General features: G+C 39.0%; 1 protein-coding gene across 4 annotated transcripts in view; it reads right to left on the reverse strand.

Annotated features, from left to right (window-relative positions):
* STAM (signal transducing adaptor molecule) overlaps positions 1 to 21825 on the reverse strand; it is a 40178-nt gene extending 18353 nt beyond the window's left edge. Inside the window, exons 1-6 of one of the 4 annotated variants that reach the window (XM_068934644.1) lie at positions 21681 to 21825; positions 9136 to 9220; positions 2163 to 2238; positions 1980 to 2075; positions 942 to 1088; positions 576 to 666 (exon numbers count right to left, since the gene is read on the reverse strand). In XM_068934644.1, coding sequence (XP_068790745.1) covers positions 576 to 666; positions 942 to 1088; positions 1980 to 2075; positions 2163 to 2238; positions 9136 to 9220; positions 21681 to 21720 — 535 coding nt within the window. In that variant the 5' untranslated portion in view covers positions 21721 to 21825. Of the gene's footprint in view, positions 1 to 575; positions 667 to 941; positions 1089 to 1979; positions 2076 to 2162; positions 2239 to 9135; positions 9221 to 10497; positions 10548 to 13923; positions 14117 to 21215; positions 21259 to 21680 lie in introns of those variants that run through there. The other 3 variants (XM_009673699.2, XM_009673700.2, XM_068934645.1) reach the window with 3 other exon arrangements.
* Positions 21826 to 22101: the final 276 nt, after the last annotated feature.

Here is a 22101-nt window from a genome sequence, read left to right on the forward strand (position 1 = left end):
ATCAAAAGCAAGCATTCCACAGTTGTTTTCCGGGGCCACAGTGAGACATTTAACAAACATTATGCTTAGAACAACCAAAGGCTTAAAGTTCTTTAAGTATAAAGGAAGCATTATACAAAGAAATAAAGTTCAAAGTGTACCTAAAATACTGAATCCAATTTTGTATACCACTTATGCTACAAATATTATCATCTGCTGCCATCAGATGTTTAAACTCCAAATAAATGTGTTTCACTGGCCCCAGGAAGAGAGAAAAATGTAAATGCAGAACTTGTACTAAACATTTTCTTAATGGAGCACGTCCTTAACATCAAATTTAGCAGACTATTACAGTGTTATTTCAGTTTGGCAAGGTCAAGGAAAAAAAAACGATCGGGAATTATTCAACTTGGTCTTACCTATAGAGTAATTTTGATCTCTAACCCTCTAAGAATTGAACAGAAGAGAGGGAATGGAAATCATAACCACAATCGAAAAGTATACTATTCACAGCAAGGAAGGAGGCAAAACATTTTTTCCTGCTTTATTAGATATTTTTCATTAAATTGATTAGGTCATCAAGTAAACACACTCACCCTTAGCTAAATCCTCCTCTTCCTTTTTGTTAGCTACTGTACCAGGATCTTTGGCAACTAGAGCTGGACTCGCTTTTGCCTGTTCAGCAGCCTAGCCAAAAGCAAAAAGATGTTAAAGTGGATTCAGAGAAAAACTGTGACAACGTATTACATTCACCACTACATTTTGATATGTATTCATCTGCGATATAACAATCAAAAGTAAACCGGAGCGTTTCATCCCTCAAAGGAACATTTTTAAGACAGAGATTTCATTTTGTTTGCCAAATGCATTATAGAATTCATGATTACAAACTGCAGAATACAGAATTGTGGATAAAAAGAATTTCTGATTCCTTTTAAGAATAACCACAAGATTTATTATACCTGCGAACCAATAGCTGGAAAAGTAACTCCTTGTTCCTTAAGATTTTTTATCATAGCAGATATTAAACTAAGCTGTGGGTCGTTCTTGAATTCATCTGTCCATTCCACCATAAGAGCTTTCAGCTTTTCACAGACTTTTGGATGACCCTAGAGAATAGCAGAAACTAGTTAAATAATTCAGCAATCTTTTCTTAATTCCTTAATTTCACATTAGATTATGAAATAATAAAATTGTAGTCCTTCAAATTCTCTTAATTTCCTAGTCCAAATTGCAGTTCTCTTTTGCAGCACACTGGGTAAGTTATGGTAAAGAATGTGTAAATGGTTAACCATAGCTGGTTAAAATACATAAGTATATATAGCGAGAAACATAACCCTCATTGTTAAGGTGGTATCAATATTAACTCTTCTTTTTAATGTGGCAATTTTAAACTGAAATATGTTTTCCAGTTTAACTTTGCAACTCCCATTTTTTCAGATAGCTTTGTCTAATATCTAATGTCAAATTTTGAAAACACGGAGGTAATTTCTCAATTATTGTTGTTTCGTGCTCAATAGAAAGACACCCATTATTACTGTCTATATAGAAACTTTATTTTACAGTCAGGTGTATCACTAAGGGATATATCTGTTAGAAAGGAGAATATAGAATATGACTATTCAGCACTGCGTTTGATTGTCTTCAGCAATAGCATCTAAACAATATGTACATTACTCAGAATAGAGGAAAACAAAAAGTTACAGAAAAGTCCTGTATCGCCTACATTTCACTACCTATCTGCATTTAGTGTTTCGTGGTTTTTACTTAATGTTAAAATGAATCTGCATATATTCTTCCCCCGCAGTGAACAGAATATGTAAATAACTGTAGTTTGAAGTGGCCATAAAGAAGCTTTTATCCACTGACTGTCATCCCAGTAATCTTGTATCCCCCTCGCCCCCAAAATTTCCAGAATTAGGTTCCGCTCTACTTCTAGATTATCTTAATTCTCTAATTCAGCTTTTATATGAATCCTACAGATCGATGCAATACATTACCTTATTCAACACATTGCTTACTTCACTGGCAAAATCTCTTGAACAGACTTCTAAATGAAAGATTTTACCACAGTTTGATACACATGCTCCTAGAAGCTGAAGAGAAAGAGATCAGAACTCAGTGAAACTTTTTGCAACGTAACCTTTCAGGAAGGAAAAAGAATACATTAAAAAGTCACCTACTGTTAATGCTTGCATAGCAACATGGGGATCTTTATGGTTCACTCTCTTCATAATAGAACGAAGACAGTCCTTAGGCCTAAAGAAACACAAGACAGTTTGAAAATAACGTAATGGAAAGAACATTTCCTATTGCACAGATTTCAATGCATGAAAAGGCTAATAGTAGACAGCAAGTTCTCCCAAATAAGGTCAATAAATTATTTAATAGCTTTTTTTAATGTTACAATTAAAAGAACTATAGCATTAACAGTTCTAGTCATTTCTATCTGTAGAATTGCTAGTTTTCTTCATTATCACAATGTGTCAGTAAGCTATATTTATTTTTGATTATAACTCTCCATAGTCATGCACCTCCATTAAATACTTCATTTTTACTCTTTAGAAAAAATTCATAGCACAGAAACTTTCATATAAATCATATTTTCATGTAATCACATATTTCAAAACTCATAGCCTAGTTTTAATGAAAATAGTTTTTTGCTAAATCAAATTTGTCTCCTTGCATTTAATTTCTTTTTAAAACACATCTATTAAAGTATCTAATATCAAAATGTAACATCTCCCTTTATCTGTAGGACAAGTAAATGAACATAAGTCAATATTTCAATAGTATATTTGTATTCTCAGATGCTTCATAACAGATGAAGATTAGCTGCCTACATACAAACTACCACCAGCCCTCTGTAACAGTTTTGGGTTTTGGGGGATTGTTTGTTTATTTATTATCACTACATTCCTCATAGATTCTATTTTAATCTATAGTCTAACATTCGGAAAAGTGAACCAACAAGTGCTAAAGAACTGTTACACATTCTATATATAAGTTTCAAAACTATTAAATACAGAATTCAAGTTTAATATAGAATTTACAGAAGAATTTTATACATACAGAATTTTACACAGAAGTTGTACGTAAAATGCACTTGAATTTTGTATTTAAGTTTCAAAACTCTTAAATACAGAATGCAAGTTTTACCTATGCTGTAGCAGATAGAAATAATGGGAAAAGGAAATTTAAGAAACAGTTTAAAATGAGAGTTTAGGATAGTTTGGTCTATTAAAACCTGTGTGCCTTTGTTTGTTTGTTCTGTCTGTAGAGGTGGCAGAAGGCTGAGTGAGTCTAGGGTAGAACTATCACTGGCACGCAAGCATTATCTACTGAATAAACCTGAAGAGATTCTTACTGTTTCCTCACTCCAAATTAAAAACGAAAAGAGGAAAAAAGAAGCGTGAATTTCAAGTAAGGGATTTTCATTTTTTTGGATTATTTACAGCAGTTCCCCCCTCCACACACACACAAAATTAGTTTTATATTGCACTGATATCCAAGAACTAACACGAAACTTAGGTATATGTTACACCACTGCTTGGCTATACTATATTTGGCAGTGTCTACGTTATACAGAAATGTCCACCTCATATTTAGTAGCACTAATTATAGAAAACGCTGCCACATAGTAAGACTACATGTTACTCAGTGTATACCTTCATGTAACTGATTATTTTATTTATGCTGATCAAAAGATAAGTGAAACTTACTACTCATTAATGGTCCAATACAGACATGAAGGTTATAAGACAAATACTGTCCATTATCTATTCATTATCTAAGACTCTTCATATGTTCACTTTACCCGAGAAAAAACACATGATAAATCTTTCAGGAATAACTGCTTTTTAAGCGCTAACTTGTGAGTAGGCCTACTAATGTGTTATGAGGGCAAGCACAAAAAAGAGTACGATCGTTAATGTTAAGGCAATATTTAAAAAGGTAGGATGCAGGCTCAAAAGCTTAACGGTCCAGGAACAGGACCATTAACCTAACCTTTCCTATTACGGTTAATAAAACAAAAGAAAATTCAAAGTCTTATTTAAAAAATATAGAGTAACAAGAAAGCCTCATCACCAAGCAATCTTCCATATGTGTCAAGCACAAATTTCAAAACTTACAATAACTCAGTAATTCATAGAAACTCCAGATAAGTGGACAAATATATATTTTTAACTGTCAGTGATTGCTTCTACTAAACGTTTTAACATGTTCAAATATTTAAAAAAAATCTTTATGTTACATCTGTATCTAACATTAAGCTGACTAATGCTTAGTCTCATAGACTAAGAATCCTTATTCTAGACAGCACTGAAATCCTATTTTTATTTCAAATTAACTCATTATACAATTTAGTCTATAAATTATGAGAAGTACTATTTAGAAATCAGAGGAAAGGCATGCACTCCACATGAACACAATTGTGTTTATTCGGCAATTTATTAAACAGCTCTCCAGAGCATGCTATATAAATATTAGGCCACAGTTCTGTTCCAGAAGTTTTATAACCCAAATTTCAGAGGCAGCACAGTGATCAGGAATAACAAACTGGTACAGAGAAAAGAGGGCAAGGTAAGATAGAAGCTACAGTATTATGCACTCACACATCCTAAAAGCATTCACAATAAATTTCAGTTTGGGTTTTATAAAGTAAAAATAAAGCATTTGATTCACAAGTAATTTTATTATATTTATTTAACAAAGATAAAATAAACAGTAACTGGAATCTGAAATACTACTCTGCGCAAAACATTTCACAGTTTTGGAAATGTATTTTTCACTTATTATCTGAGTGACTCAGTTATTCAGTTATTCCTGAAACAAACTAGTCAAAGAGCTTAATAGTTGGTGCACTAGGCATACATAGCTTTAACTAGGTAAAATGCTGCTTGTATTGGGCAATTTGATTGGGAGAAAAAAAAAATAGAAGGTAGTTTGGAAGACTATCAAGAAAGTAGTCTTACCGTCCTCTCTTGTATGAGCAGGCACAAAAACAATGAAAGGAGAACCATCTAAGCAGAACACTGACTCACTGAGGCAGTGATAAAACCCTAAGGAATCAGGTCAAAGTTACAGACACAGTAATAGCAGACAAGTCATTTGTGAATGATGCTTTTCTGTCTGTTCTTGGGTGGGTTTTTTGGTTTTTTTGTTTTGTTTTTATATTAAATACAGAGTACTACAGTAAATATTTCCATCTTTTCCACCATTTGAAGTCTTCTTCCAGTACGCTAACTTCATTTTTTTCAGCCTGTTATTTTTACTAAGTAACACTGCTGGAGAAAAATTGCAGTAGTGATAGTTTAAAATGAATGCAGATATATCTTATTAACTTAATACATAAATGCAAAAGGTACAACCATCTCAAAGTCAAATGCAAGCAGAACGGGGTTCAGGAATCAGTTAACACTGAACCAGAAGTGAGTGAGGAAGAGAAGGATGGGAAACGAAACAGGTGCTTCATGCTTAAACATATTACACGTGGCCTTTAATTCTCCCTTTTATTCTGCTTAATGACTCATTCCAATTTCATAACATTATTTTAGTAAGAGCTCATAAACTACGGCTCCAGTTGTATAAGCATTTCCATTGCAGAAAACCAACACTGTATCAACACTGTTTATACCTTTCCTGTAGTCAGATAATTTAATATGCAAGTCAAAGATGATCAAAGCTTTTGAAATAAACCACAAGTGTTGAAGAATGAGGCATAACAACAGAAAAGCACATCACCTCTAATGGTAGAACTTCACATTATGTTTTAATCAAGCTTTTGTGTTGAAAAGGCAGGCTTGCTCACTGAACAGTTTTAAATATAACCAGCATTCCTCAAAAATGGCACGCAAAAAAGCTCACAGTTATCATATGCAACAGATCTTTGAAAAGTCTCATAGTTAAACAAATTTTAGATCACTGTAAAATAATCAAAGAAAAGGATTCAGTGGAATTCCCACTTGCTGAAACAGAGTACTTTGCTCATTGGATTGAGGAAAGGGAAGAAAGATTAAATTTGTAGTATTGGTGATTCTATATTATCAAAGTATGACAATGTAAAAAAAAAAAAAACCTAGTGCAACTGTATAAACAGTGCAACACTAGTGCAAGTGTATAAGTTCAGTTAGAAATTCATTTACTGAATTGTAGCTAAATTATCTTTAGCGAAAACATGAAACCTCTTTGTAGCTAAACAGGCTTCAACAATTACCCTAGATCCACATAAGGTGTGGGCAGACCTAAATGAGACAAGGTGTCATATAACTACGTAACAACAAACTGCAATTTCTTTTGCAATACAGAAAACAGTCCCTCTAGTCTTCTGTGGCTTTAGGCATATGACTATCCACATTTAAAATGCCACAGGCGCACATCAGAATTTAGACTTGTACAAAAGAAAACCCATAGAGCAGAGATTATTACCTAAACTTGCGCCCAAAACCAAAAAAAAGATGTAACTTGTATTGGATTAGAATTGGTGAAAAGATTAAAACAGATCCCAATGTAGAAGACTAGGATCCTCGTCACAGGACCTTAGATTGCTGGGGAGTTAAAAACAGTTAAAATTCTTAATAGGGAACTTCCATTTATTTTACCTTCCTGTATAATTTGACATAATCCATCAAAACAAAGATGAAAAAAACCCACCATTATCAGCAAATCTTACCAAAATTTTATTTTAAGTGAAGAGTCAGCTGGTAGCTTGCTACTACAAGCAGACTAAGTATTACAAAGGTTAAACGGGGGGAAAAAAACCCACTGTTTTAAACAGGAAACAATCGTAACAGAAATTCCAGCTATTCCCAGAGAAATTTAGCTATATGTTGCCAGAGATCTCTAGTTTTGCCTGTACTCCCTAGGACCTGTCTCTCCTGTGGCTAGATGCACTTGAGTACCATTCAGGATAAATCACTGTTAGGCTAAATTCCGCATATGTAGAAGCCAATTAAATAGAATACAGAAGCCTTCAATAGTATCAACTGACATAAGGGGCAGGAATACAGTTTTTATATACAGAGACTAGGGTGGCATATATTAACAACTTACCAGCTTTTATCTTAACTAGAACTTTACGCTGCAGCATAGGAGTCTCAATATGTCACGCGATTCATAAATACTCCTCTTGAGATCATCTCTGATCCCAAGGAATAAGCTTATTCGCTGACCTGTCCGTTGGAACAAAATCCCAGGTGGGAGTTTGTTACCTGGCATCCATATTGTTTCCTGCACTCTTAAAAGCAATCCACATCCCTCTCAGAGAAGTCTTTCACTAAACAGCAGCAATAGGCATATCTCTTTGAAGCTGTTTCTTAAAAGTGAACTGTTACACAGACCACTTGGGGAAGATGCATTAAAAACACATTTCCAAATTCTAAAACAACACTGAATATAAATACTCTAAACATATTGAAATTATGTAACTGTATTATTTGCCAATTCAAATTATATTCTAACTTTTCGAGTCCAAAAAATAAGGCCATGCATAAGGCCTATGACGGAGTTCAGTAAGGAATCGACAAAAGAAGCATTAAAGAAGCCCATATTAAGATATGTTTCATTCAATATCACATTTTCAAAATGCCTGTTTATCGAAGCCCTGATGTCAGAGAAAAGCTCGTCAAAACAAGAGGAAGAAACATACAACCTCATGGCTTTCTGTGACATAGTGACTGGTGGTCTGGACAAGGGAAGGGCTGTATACCTTTGATTTTTGCAAGGCTGTTGACACAGTCTCCCATCCTTATCACCAAACTGGTGAAAACATGGGCTGAATAAACAGATGATCAGTTAGGTGGAAAAATGGCTGGATTGCCGTGCTCAGACTTGTGAACAGCAGGACGAAGTCCAGCTGGTGGCCAGTAAATAGTGCGGTCCCTCAAGGATCAGTACTGCCAAATGTCTTCATTAATGACCTAGATGCTGGGAGGGCACGCACTCTGCACAATTTTGCTGATGACATCAAATTGGGAGGAGCAGTCAATATGCCGGAGGGCAGGGCTTGCTATTCAAAAGAACCTGAACAGGCTGGAGAAATAGAACAGAGAAATAGGCTGACCAGAACCTCATCAAGTTCAACAAGAGCAAGTGCAAGGATTTGCATCTGGGACAAACTGCACCAGCACAGCCTGGGGGCCAGCTGCCTAGGAAACAGCTACGCAAAAAAGGAAGTGGGGGGCCACAGTGGACAACATGACTTAGCAGGGTGGCCTGGCAACAAAGGCGGCCAACCGCATCCTGGCCTGTATCAGTAAGAGCGTTGCCAGCAGGGCCAGGAAAGTGATCCTTCACCTCTATTCAGCACTTTCAGGATCGCATCGGGAGTACTGCATCCAGTTTTGGACTCCTCAGTACAAGAAGAATACTGACATACTGGAGCAAGTCCAGTGGAGGGTCATCAAGATGGTCAGGGGGCTGGAGAACACCATGTACGAGGACAGCCAGAGAGCTAGGTTTGGTTTGGAGAAGAGCAGGCTAAGGCGGGGAGAACCTTTTTGCTGTCTACAACTACCTGATCAGAGGATACAAAGATGGAGCCAGAGTCTCCTCTGAGGTGCACAGTAATAAGAGGTAACAGACAAGCTGGAACAGGGAAAATTCTGTTTAGACAGTAGGAAAAGAAAATTTTATCATAAGGCCGTTTAAATACTGGAGCAGGCTACTCAGTGAGGTTGTAGAAACTCTGTGCTTGGGGGTGTTCAGGACTAGTGGACGTGGTCCTGACTGTTTTCAGCAAGGGAGTTAAGGCCAGGGAGTTTTCACCAAGGGAGTTAGGTTGCTTCCAACTTAAACTATGATTTGCTGGGGAAAAAAAAAAAAACCCTAATGACTTCTCCTGGGTTTACAGTGACACTGTTAAAACACATTGTATTACTTTTTTGTTACATCAGTGAAAAACTGCTGTATGCAAATACTAATTTTAGCAGATCATTTAGTATCTCCAAAAGAACTTTAAAATGTAAGGATTTTCTGCCCGTATATCTTCCTTGTACGTGTAGTAAATTGACTCTGTAGTAAGTTAATTCGGCAAAAGTTGCAAAAGCTTACACAAGGTAACAAAGTTGTCATTCCTCGCACCTAGAAAGTCTTTATAAGGAAGAATGAAGAAATAAAATTCAAGTTTTGGGGGGCAAAAACTCTAAAATTACTTACCCTGTGCGTGACTGTCCAACTTTATCACAAATATCTAAGATGAGGCCCCAGTCCTCTGCAGTGTTCATCTCACTGGTTGCTTTCTCTGATGAATAAAGCATAAGTAAATGAAAATATAAATTAAAAAAAAAAAAAAGAACAGAATTTAACATAAAACTCACAAAGATGTTGTTATATTACTTATTTACATACTGCTAAATGCATGGTAAAGTCCTATACTTAATTAATTTATATATTAAAACTCTTCTACCCAATTTCTTTAATTTTAAAGCATTCACTTGCTACCATGAATTTAAATTCAGAAAAATACATGTTTTTCCTCCCACTAATAAATATATACCCACAATACCACAAAAGTAATATCAGCTGTCATGAGATTTTTTTTCCTCCCGTTCGGAACTGTAAAGTTTAACAGGATACGAATACCCAAAGCTTTGGTCCACTGGAGACTCAGACACAACAGAAACATCATTTATCACATCCTCAGACTCAAGCTGTTGAGTATTGCATTTCCTTTATTGCAAGTCAACACAGAGGCCTCAAGGATTCGTGAATAATCATTAAAATTGACTCTTATCTCCCCATTCTCATCTCTGCCCTGGATGATATATTTCACTGTCTCTTTTCAGCTACAGAGACTGCTAAACTAAAGCTCATCTGATAAAAGCCAATGCAGCTCTTTCTTCCAAATCTCTTGAATAGGACAGAAGAGCCCCTGTAGAAGAGTGAGGAAAGAAAGAGGGCAGGTGGAGAAAAGAGAAATTCCACTTCAGAACAGAGGAGGGACCCCCTCGCTCTTTTTCTCCAGAGTAACAAATAGTGCTCAAGGAAACTGGGCCTTCCACTGCAATTGAACGGAAAACCGACAGATCGGATGCGTGCTGGACAGCATGAAGGAACACACAAGCCATTCTCACTAGTCTCTGAACAGAGGGAGACACAGGGAGAGAATAGTATGTGACCTTTGTTTCCTATCCCTACTTCACCTTTTAATCTATAAAATATGTCCCAGTAAAGGGTACCATGCCTCAGGCAACATCTCGGTGACTACGGGAGGCAAAGATTTCCTATAAAAACTTATCTGCCAAGAAAATTCATTAATCCATACTAGCACATGATAGATTGCAGAGAAGAGAGAAAGACAAAGAAAAATATCCAGTCTCCAGAAGTTAGAAGTTACTCATCCCAAAACTGATGGTCCCATTTTCTGTGGGTGAGTTTCTCTGTCCTGCAAATTGAAGTCAGGTTATACTTGTTTAGATTCTTAATTCAGATCTAAAATGCACAAAAGCAAAGCTCTATAGTTACATGCTCTCATAGTATTTCTGCGGGGAAAAAACAAACAAACAAATCATACTCTACCTTATACAACCAGAGTGATCACTTTTATGCAAACTGTGCCGTGATGCAAGAAAAACTGTGAAGCAGCATAAGGAAATTAGCTATAATTCTATATGTTCTGCCAGATAAAGTAAAAAGGCATTGCCTCTTCTCTCTAAACTGAATCAAAGCTTATTTGATTACAAAAGACTGTCATATTGAACAAAAATATCAAAAACTTTGGGTAGACACCATGCTAATATCTGGCACCAAAAAATACTGACAAATCAACAAGCTACTTTTTTCTTTCAGTCTACTAATGTTTCAAATCATGCTTAGGACTAGTATAGCTAAGAGTTAGTGAAATTACTGAATTTTTAATCTTGTTTATAAAGGAAACATGGCAACTGTGAAGGAATCATTGACAGCAACACCATAATGGCAGAATCTATTCAGCAAGCAAACTAAAAAAGTCCAAACAAAAAACAGAACAAGGAACAACTGCTTAAATCAATGAATATTGTTTCATGACTCAGAATTTAGTCAACTCTAAGTTACCCATGGGCAGAAGACTTGTGCCACACATGGAGAGACACCTGAAGTGAATGCTATGTATAGAGCAATCACAGGCTGAGCCGGTCCTCTGCAATCACAGGATACGAGCACGGCCGCTGCACAGCTCGCAAAGCCAGCCTGGAGTCTGAGGCAGTACAGCTGCTTTCCGGAAGCAGGGAGCCTGAGTTAGCAAGTGCTGGTGGACCCAAGTTCAAGCACACCTCCGCTGCACTCCGCGCCCTGGAAGTGCTGCCAGCGGACCCGCACAGCCCAGAGGCACCCTAAGTAGGCTGCGTGGACGCAGCTCGCTCCTCGACTCCACTGTTTCAGCCCAGCATCAGCTCTGCTGGAGCAGCCCCATTCAAAATGAATCTACAGAGCGCTCTCCAGGGCCGCAAGCCTACGTGCAGCTCGCAAACCCTTGCGGCTTACTCGTGCCGAATGCTGTACCTTGCTTAATGTATGCTTTAGCAGCCAGACAGCTGAGAAATCCAACGCAGCTGAAAACTTTTTGGACTTTCCACTTAACCTAGATAAAGGACAGTTGCCTTCACTTTTGTCAACAATTGATCCTCCTTTCCTCACACCACCAGAAAGCAATTGCACTGCAATTGGTTATATCTTTTACAAACCAACAAGTAAAATAACGCATGCTTAAGGTTTGACAGTAACACCGAAGGGCGTTCTATCCTAATTTAAATAGCACTGGCTGAAACTGCAAATAAGATGGAAACTGAAAAAATCCCTAACCCTTATCAGCCACATTAATTAAAAGCTTCATTTTCATTCTCAATAAGAATATTCTGCAAAGTTATTCATGAGGATAGTAACATGTTTTCTATGATGGTTACATTCCTCCTCAGAAGTTAAATTTAGTCTTGTATAAAGACTGCATTTGTTTGCAATGCCCCCCTCTTATCGTTAGTCAGGATATTTCTTCTGCCAACAAATGCTAGTTTCTTACGAAATTTCAGTCTAAAGCCCAGTTTCATTGTGTATTGTCCGTCTTCTCTAGTAACAAGCATCTATTATTTCCCTTTCAAAAAAAAAAAAAAAGAGAAAAGAAATTGCCCATAAAATAGGAGTAAAAATTTTTGCCTGTAGAGTTTTAGTTAAATTCTGTCTCAGTCAAGGACAGTTAAAATTTAACCACACACTGCAAATGTTAGATGTACACTGACACTGATATCCACACAAAAAAGGCCGATATCACTGTCAGAGCATTAGCGAGTGACTATCAGCTCTCACCACTCAGGGATCAGGAGCAACAAAGACGCTTTGACAAAATTCCTACGTTGCATCACTGTTTCGCAGACAAAATTATAATTCGAACTTGCTTAAGTTAAATTACTTAAGCTATTCTCACTGAAAACCCATTAATCTTCACCACTTCTAATGTAAGCCACACATTCACAGCCAAAAAGTATTTATGTACAGGCACAGCTAACGTGTCACCATCAACCTCTGTCTTAGTACTAAAGTGGACCTGGGAGGGAGGCGAAACAGAAATTTATTCTTAAAGTCTTAGGGCACGTTAGCATAGAAGACAAAAGATACCCAACGTTAAACTTGAAATGTTTCTTCATCTTCCATCTTTGTGATCAAAAATAATTCTGTTACAGCAATATTAATGCTTACCTCACACTCCATCCCCCATCTCATCACTATTACAAAGTCTTATTCAACTTACTGAATACAAGATCAGATAACATTTCAGGTTTTACTAAGATAACTTTTAAAGTTATCTTAGTGTTCTTTAAAAACACGTTAATGCTATTTCAAACACAAAGGAAAGCAGAGCTACGTGACACAGAGGGATATGTTCTTGAACTTTTGTCTCCAGTTTTCCAAAAAGGCTCTCTCCAATCGAGCTATATCACTGATAAAAGGCTTTGTTTTCCTAGCATAAAGACGGCCTACAAATTAACGTGGTAGCTTAACCAATGCAAGATTATAACATCTTATGCTGTCTCAATTTTAATTAAGAGTTTCTAAATTTTACAGGATTGCTTGTCTTTTTCTGTTTCATTTCAAGTTTTCAACTTTCACCTTCATTCTTTTTTCTAGGAATTATTTAAAATCATTTTCTTATCGCTAATGCCACAGAGACAGACACAGGACGTGGCAAAAGCCATCGTTTCAGAGGAAAAGAATACTTAAAGCTACAGATTCTCTGGGCAGAGCTGCTTATGATTCTGCACAATATGAGAGTACCTGTCTAAATGACTTCATTAGTCTATTAAATGCCTTTAGAAAACAAGAAACCCACATGAAACTAATACATTATGCCTATGAACCAGTTTGCAAGGCATAGAGCATAGGCACATCTCCCTTTATGTTTCCTCTCTACTCCTAAGACCAACTCCATCTTGCCCAATATTCATTTTCTAATACACATCATCCATAAAGAAAGAGATGCCTGGGAAAATTAGAAAAGAATAAGATTAAGCATGCATATAGCTATACTTCCCTACAATGCCATTCAGCAACCAACAATTTGCAGCTCCATAGCTCCCAAATCAGAAACGGTGCTTCAGCCACACAGCTTAATTATAAATCAGCTACAAAACAAAGGATTAAGCGTTCCGGAGAAAAATGCATCTCCTCTGACAGAAATCTCAGCATGTCTGCATCTTCAAATTTTCAAGAAATTCTAGAACATTATCTCCTTAGAAAGAAATACCTAGAAGCTGAAACCAGGCTTCCAAACATATTTTACCATCATTTTCTAGAGCTTTTTAAGATAAACCTCTGAACAAAGTTTATAAAAACTTGAACACATACACCTGCTAAAGAAAATAACATTCCTGAGTATAAATGCTATCTTTTTTCACAGTATCAAAACTTCGGAGATGGAGTTACACCTCACGACCACAAACCGGGCCCGAGAGGTCTAGATATGAGTTCTCTTACCTACATTTTGGTTGTGGTGAAAGTATATGGGCTCTTGCACTGAACTTCACTGGCTGCCTTTCTGACTGAAAAACCCCCAACTCTGGAAGCTAACACAGAAGTTCAATTTGCCTCCTGAAAGCTTCCTTGAAGTTGGTCAGGCGCTTCCTCGCCCTTTATTAAGATGTATTAATGCTACCGTACTCAGGGCTTTCTGTAAAAAAGTGCAACATAAAGCAGAAACATTTCAGTATTAGTCTTCCACAAGAGAGCACCTAATGTGTCATATAGGAATCAAAATGGCCAAAAACCACCCACCACTTTCAAGAACATTAAATACCGAACACTGAGTTGTCCATTCAGCAGCAACAGTGCTTCTTTATCTCAGTCTTTCCTTCAGTGCTACACTTCCTACATCAACCAGCCTGGGGCATGGGGATCAGTACCAGCCATCACATTGGGACTCAGAAGCCTGATCACTGAAAACTGTTAAACACCATGTTACGAGAAATAAATATCTAGTTGATAAGGTGCAGCTGACAAGGTTACTCATTATTAAAAATAACTACGATGGTTTCATTTTCAACAGTATTTAGCTATTATTCAGTAAATGCTGACAATTTACATGCAGCCACTCCCCAGCCAGTCATTGCACTCAGAGTTCTAGAAAAATCATCACCAAAATACAAGGAGTCTGACAAACTTTTGTGCTTTTGGGATACTTAAGTAAACCTCTTCTTGTGCTGTAAACCTCATACTTCTCTTAAGCCCTCATTTCCCTCTGGTTCATAAAAACCTGAAAAGACTTGAACCATCTATAAAATTCTACTTTCTCCTCTGGTTTGGGGAGTTATTCAAAAATTATAACCAAAGCAAAAACTATATATTTACATTGTGATTCTTTTTGAAGTTCCCAATTACATCCAAAACACAGCTACAATTGACAACTTAAGGACAGAAGAAGTAAATCCTTCTCAGAAATGATTGTGTCCTAAAACAAGTTTATCATTGGCTTTAGAAAGTTCTATTAAACAGACATAAAAGTAGTAAATGTTGACAAACCACTGTCAAACTTAACGGTTGACTGTTCAGGTGGTGGTGAGAAAATAAATAAATAACTTATCGCCTCATCCTAACAAACTTTCCATACAAGTACGTGCAAGTCACTTAAATTCTCTCTCTCAGTTCTTTCTGCCTCTTAACAGCAGCACTTTTCTGTCTCAGTAGCATAAAATAAACACACTGATCAACATTCAGATACTACAGTGGATAGTTTGATGCATTTCATAAGGCAGAAAACTTAAAACGTTCATTGCTAACAAAGCTATTTTTTCAAGAGGGAAGACTTAGGGGTTAACAGGTTTAAGTTACCTAGGCTTTAGATTTTACTGATATGTATTCTAAAAAATTCAAAACCTAGAACTGAGTTATTCTTCTGCTACGAAATCTCTAAGACGTTAAAACCATCTAGAATTTTGAAAAAGAACAAAAACCCAACCCAACACTTAAAACATATGTAACTTTTGTTTAAACTGCTTCAGTGTGAGGATAAAATACTACGATATTCTAGTAAAACCAAAGGTTTTAGCCATTCTAGTCAGTATTTACCCTTACCCAGTCCACAACGTACTTCTGTTTCACCAGTTGCACATTCAGGACTTCAATATTTCATTTAAGTTATAAATGAAAAGATTGGGTAAAGACAGTCTTCACTTGCAAACTAAAATTACATCCAGTTTCTACTCCCATAACTCCCCCCCCACACACACACTCAAAAATCTGCTATATCAAAGGAAACATCATAGAAGTGACAAAAAATTTGACATTCCCTTCAGCCTGCTCTCACCCTCTTCCACTGAAGGTCTCATTTCCTTTCCAGGGCAAAATAAATAATTCTTTCCCCATCTATATAAGCACAAATATACTTGTATTTTTACAATGCTTTGGAATTTTGGTAACTATTTCCTCTCTTAATAGTTTCAGTAGGCCTGAAAGACTGAAACCGATTACAAGTTCTTCTGTCCATATCACTAGAATGAAGGTAATTACATTTTGTTCTTTTTGTCTGTCAAAAATAATGAACAAAAAAAAAAACCTGCAGGTGTTAGTCTACTCTACAAAAGACACCTCTTTCATATCAACCACTCAACATTTCACTCATATGCTCAGAACTGCACAGAAAAATATGTCCAAGTAGATTCCATACAGGCAAGACTGAAAATACCTCTAACAAACAAGGCCAGTGTAGCCAGCAATCAGAAATTCAGATAGCCTCAGCAATATAAACAGCCTTTCTCAAGCAGTGACCTACATGAATAGCTTCCTGAATTCCCTTTCAAATTGTTAACTGAGGTTAAAGCCATTAACTAACTTCACCTTAACTGCATTCCCATCTAGAAGTATTTATGAAAAGCCCTTATGGAAGCACTTGCAGAAGGCCTCCTATGAAAGGCTAGCTGGTCTGAGGCAAAGCAAGCAGCAGTGACTGGGCTGATGGGAGGCCACCTCAACTCATTCCTTCAGGAGACCGTACGTATGATCAAACGTAGGAGACAGCCTAGCCGAGACAGGCATCGCTCAGCTCAGTAACCGAATGTAGACAATGTACCGAATGAAGACAAAGGGACTCAAGATCTGGCAAGAAAACGCTGAGAACAACAGTAAGATAAGTTGGACAAGAATAACTTAGACCTTTGATGGCAAACTACACCAAATCCATGGAATGACTTTTCACCCAGAGATATTACAACAGAGCAGGAAGATAAGTATATTAGGGATATATGAGAATGATGATTGTAACTCTGTAAACAAGGTGGATCACAGACAAATAATATGAACAAGTAGTGCCAGGATCTATTTGCAGAGACCCACATATCAAGCCACAGTAGAAGAGGAATTTCAGAAGAAGGGAGATCAGCAAAATATAAAGCTATCCACATCAAATACGCAGTGTTATTTTTATCAGCTTGAACAGGTTTGGCATGTTGGAGAACTGCTTTGATTCTTCTGAATACTGATGTTATAATGCACACTGCCACAGCTGAGATGAGGGGAAGCATTTAAAATGACAGCTCCTCACTGGGAGGAGAGAAAGAAGATTACTCAGAAAGCACAGTCTACAGAAACTCCTTTGCCTATGGAATGGCACCATCTTTGCTTCAAATTGTCCAGCTGAACTTGAGTCTGGGGATTCACTTCCAGAAAGGGATCCTTCTAAAAAGAAATAATTGTTAGCTATATACAGAAGAGATTTCACTCATTCATATCCTGTCAGCATTGCCTTTTTTCATTGAGAACATACACCAAAGGTACTTTTAGTGAGCAATCCTGTTCTGCAGATGCATTATGAATTACTGAAAAAGAGGGTGGCTACAGCTTGTTTCCGACAGATTCTCTACTCGGGCTCCCCGCTAGCTCGCAGTTAATATCCTGCTTCCTAACACAGTGCTGAGAAAAGCAGTTAGGCCAACTCAAGAAGAAAGTGTCAGTCTCGTGACAAGCTGGTCCAGTACTTGAAAGTCATCTTTCCCTGCAACTTGAATTCACAGTCTGCATTCTCCATTATTCTCCAGAGTCAGAAGTCTCCTCTGCAACAATTTTCCCTGCTTTTGGCAAATCCGGGCTAAACAGAGAAAAAGTCTAGCTCACAGAGACACGTAATCCACTGGCTTTGAAACTGCTGACTAACAAAGAGGATAGATATGAAGGGTAATCAGTTTAAACAGCAGGAGTATTCTATCACGAGAACCCGCACCTTGGAATCATGGTCAAAACATTTTCTATATTCTAATGCATCAAACTATAAGCTGTGGTACCTTAACATCCTAACTTATCTGCAATGATATTTAATCAATGCATGTTACTTAAAATCTAAAAGAGCTTAAGCATAAAATGATGCATAACCACTACAGCTAATGAAAATACAGGAAAAATTATTGCAGCTTACATTGGGCTGAAAATTCTACTATGTAATTAAACTTCACACTTAGTTACTGAAGATAATAAATGTGAATCTCTCTTCATCAGTCCTGTGATGTCTCAAACTATTACAGCAGCTACACGGAGAACAAGCCTAGCACGCAAAACAAATGCAAGAAGTGCCTTCATCTGTTACAGTGCATTAGGGATAAAACCATTAAAACTACTTATTTCCATTAGCGTTCTGGACACGACTGAATGATGGATCCACTTAAAAAATGGCTATTTTGTTCCAATTACTCTTTTAGAATAAAAGGCACTGTTTTCCTATATACCTCCTCTTAATATTATGTGTGAATTTCTGACAACTCTCATCAGGATCTGTATTTTAAACTTCAAAAATATTTTGAAATAAACTTACAGGATGGAGTAAAAACTTTTGTTCCAATTCTGTGCATACAACAGACTAAGCTTATTAATCTAACTTCTGATGGCAAGCACTGTAAAGTACACACTATATTAAGTCCAGAATTACAGATTTTATTCTTGGGATAGCATCTAAATGAAATTTCAGAACCTCTTCAGCAGCAAGTTCTTTATCAAATCCAGTCGAACCACTGCTACATTACTAACTGAACTATCAGGACAGTCTTTTCACTCTCAAAGCACATTCCACCATTATCTCGCCTATATCAAGCTTACAGATAAATTTGAATTTCTCAAGAACAATTCTCTGGGAATGACTTTATGATTAAGGCTGTGAAATACTGCAGAAGCAGATTTCCCATCAAATAAAAACACCATTAATTCCAACCCCTTGAACTGAGGATACAGCCTTACGAATATATCCACCAATCCTCAGAAGTACAGTATCTTGAAGTTCCTTTCTTTCGCTGAATGCTATGTTCTTTACTCGAACACACTGCTGAAGGTTTCCAAACTTGGCTGTGAAAATTCATGCAGACCTATGTCACCATTGATTAGCATCCCCTTCTGTTAAAATATTCCTAAATAAGGTAGAAAGAGGGTTCAGATCACAAACAAATTATTTGGGCTTCATCCAGAGATGTGTACTCTTTGAAGATGACAATGGCTTACCATCTCAAATCTCTGGGCACCTTTACAACATTCGTTAATAGTGTTAGTTTAACCGCAGTCTTTAACAACACTCTTTTGCCAGCCACATCTACAGAAGAGGTATTCCCCCCCCTCCTTCAAAATCTCTGTACAAAGCTGACAGTAAATGGTAAGCTATCACGGATGACCAGCTTCCATACCATCAGCATGCTAACAGGACTGGGCAAATGCTGATGACTGGCCAGAGAGGCCAAGAAATTTCTCCTTCTGAACCTAGAGACACTTACACTCCTCAAACCAATTTAGTCCCAGATGAGTTCCTAGCAATCCATTGTCCTAAGCAATTCCAAAGTCATTTCCAGTTATTACACAGTGCTAATTGTCCAGTAGCTGAGAATACACAGCTATCACAGTAAAAATACTAACATCTACACCAATGTCCAGCTTCATACAACGAGATTAAGAACAGTTTTTGACTGCCTTCCTGCTTCAGGAATCTTGATTCTCATAGGAAAACTTTCTTGCTGAGCAAGAGCAAAAGCAGAGCACCCAAACTTTCATTCTGAGAAAGGAATTGAAAACACCGCCGCCGCAGGACAACTTTTTGAAGTTTTCCGAGAACACAAGAGCCTGCTCTACAGCTGATGTATCTTATGAAGCCTGCCAAGTTGTTCGTCGAGATAACAGCACGTTCCCAAGGGGCCTTGAGGAAGAAGGGCCTGGGGACTCTTTCCTGGAGACTTCATCGCTCCTATCTCCCTGGCACAAACACAGTCAAGCGATGAAAGAAGGCAGCAAGCCTCTGAAAGGAGGCTGCCACCAATCAAACAGTCTGCAGCTCCTTAGGTCTCCCTCAGGACCCCTAAGAAAAGGGGCTGCAATATAGCTGGAAGAAAGCTGTATTCATTCTTCGGGGAAAATCAACGCATTTGCTCACTATCTTCTCTTCCAAGAACAACATGGGACTAAGTAGTTATTTACTTGTGCTCATACGATACACAGAATAACGCTTTTGAAAAACGTCAGGTCTATTGGTGACTGGGCTAGGCAAGCACCGTAGCTAAGCTTACAGCACTGGCATTCTCTGCCACCAGAAAATAGTAAACAACCCATTCAAGTAACAGTTGGGTGCTACTACCCTGCATTACAAAACTTACAATGCTGACAAATATGATCTACCAGATTTAGCTCTATCTAAACCCACTCAAAGAGTCTGATCTTCACCGCTGCTAGACAGCTGCCTTAGAAATTAAAAGAGTAAACATTTACCAGATCTTCAGCTACCATTTTTTAGTCTGGTTTATTAATTCAAACCATTCTCACTGATAACCTTACCAATATGTCAATTCTCTAATGGTTCACAGAAAATTGGCAAGTCATGCAACCTCTTCCTCTTTCTCAGCTGACAAATTACACTAGAAGACAGCAGAAACATTAGGATAAAAAGATATATTACTTTTCAGAATAAGAAATTATTGACTTTACCACCAAGAAAGGTATAAACTAAAAGACAGCCTTCACCAGAAAAGATTGCAGTGTGCTTTACCATCCAAAATTGGAAGAAAAATGAGCTTTAAGTACGTGCTTTACTAAGATGCAAGATTCAGAATTCCTGCTAAAATAAATAAAAAATTTCAGTTTCATCTTCACTTATGCATAAGCTTCCCCCAAAAGATGCATGCTTTTAAAACATTTTTATTTTGAGGGGGTTTTGAGGAGCTAAAAGAATTAAACTGGAGCCCTGGCTTCTAAAGTAAAATAAATATTATGAAATGAATCACATATTTGTAATTAAAAGGTACAGCAGATACAAAATTATAAGGCTACCAATGAAATTGTTCCAAGAAACATATACAGTGTTACATTATTGAAAGGATATAAGTATGTGGGAGGAGGATTTATCCAAATAAGAGAAAACGCACCTCAATGTTATAATGTTCCCCAGAAAAAGTTTCTAGTTACATTTACAATAAAACAGAAGCAAGCATCAGGTAGGAGGTCAGCCATACTGCACAATCTCACATCAGACGGACAAAATAAATTTAAACCTGCTTATATGTTATTTTACTTTTGATCCAGATACATGTGCATTAAGCACAATTGTTGTCAAGTAGAAACCAGATATTTTGTCTCCATCTGGTTTGGCCCTGGAAGAAGTACGGTGGGGAGGAAACCCGATCACAGCATGTCAAGTTTCACTTGAAAGAGGGAGGAAAAAAAAAACCCTTCCGTGGAATTAATTTTAAAGCAGTAAACAGGCAACCCTTTGCCAATTCTTCCATGTTTGCTTTTGAAACAACTGTAGATGGGGCTTTTACTTGGCATCCTTCGGTAAGGCACCGCCATGAGCATTTCCTGCCAGTCCTGTTTTATCACGGCACAACGCAACTTCTGGGCAGCCCAGCCCGTCTCACCGGAGGCACCAGGCGGCCCGCAGAGCGCACAGGGCCGCGTTAGCCCAGGCCGCCCCGCGCCGACACCCACAGGCCGCAGCCGCCGCCGCCGCTGCCCGGGCCCCGCGGCGGCCCGGCCCGGCCCAGCCCGGCCCTGCTCGCTGCCGCCGGCCCGGCCCGGCCGCGCCGCCACACGCGGGAGGCGGGCGGGCGTGCGAGCGGGCGGCGGGCGCCGGCCGGGGCTGCCGGCAGCGGGGCGCGGCGCGGGGGCTGGGCAGCGGCGGCAGCCCCGGCCGGCCGGCCGGCGTGGGGGGGCGGGGGCCCCGGGCGGAGCAGGGGCCGGGGCCGGGGCAGGGCCAGGCGCGGGGCTACCCCGGGGGCGCCACTCACCCACATCCTGGTCGAAGGGGTTGGTGGCGAAGAGCGGCATCGCGGGGCGCGGCGGCGCGGGCGCGGGCCCCCGCTCCCCTCCCGGCAGCGGGCTGCAGCGGCGGCGGCGGCGGCGGCAGCTCCTGCTCCTCCTCCTCCTCCTCCTCCTCCCGCCCGGGGTACCTCCGCCGCCTCCTCGCAGGCCCGGGGAGCCAGCCCGCCCCGCGCGGCATGCTGGGAAAGCGGGGCCGGCCCCGCCGCCGCCACTGCTGCCGCCGCCCCGCGGCCCGGCGGGGGCGGCCCCGGCCCCGGCGCTTTGCGCGGCCCCGCCGCCCTCGGCAGGTGGGGCCCGGCCGGCCGCGCACCTCGCGGCGGGCGCCGGCGCCTCCCGTACCCTCCGCGCCGCCTCGTCCCGGCCCCGCTGCCCCCGGCAGGGCCGTTT

The sequence above is a fragment of the Struthio camelus genome, chromosome 2, assembly GCF_040807025.1.
Source record: "Struthio camelus isolate bStrCam1 chromosome 2, bStrCam1.hap1, whole genome shotgun sequence".
NCBI classification, from domain to species: domain Eukaryota; kingdom Metazoa; phylum Chordata; class Aves; order Struthioniformes; family Struthionidae; genus Struthio; species Struthio camelus.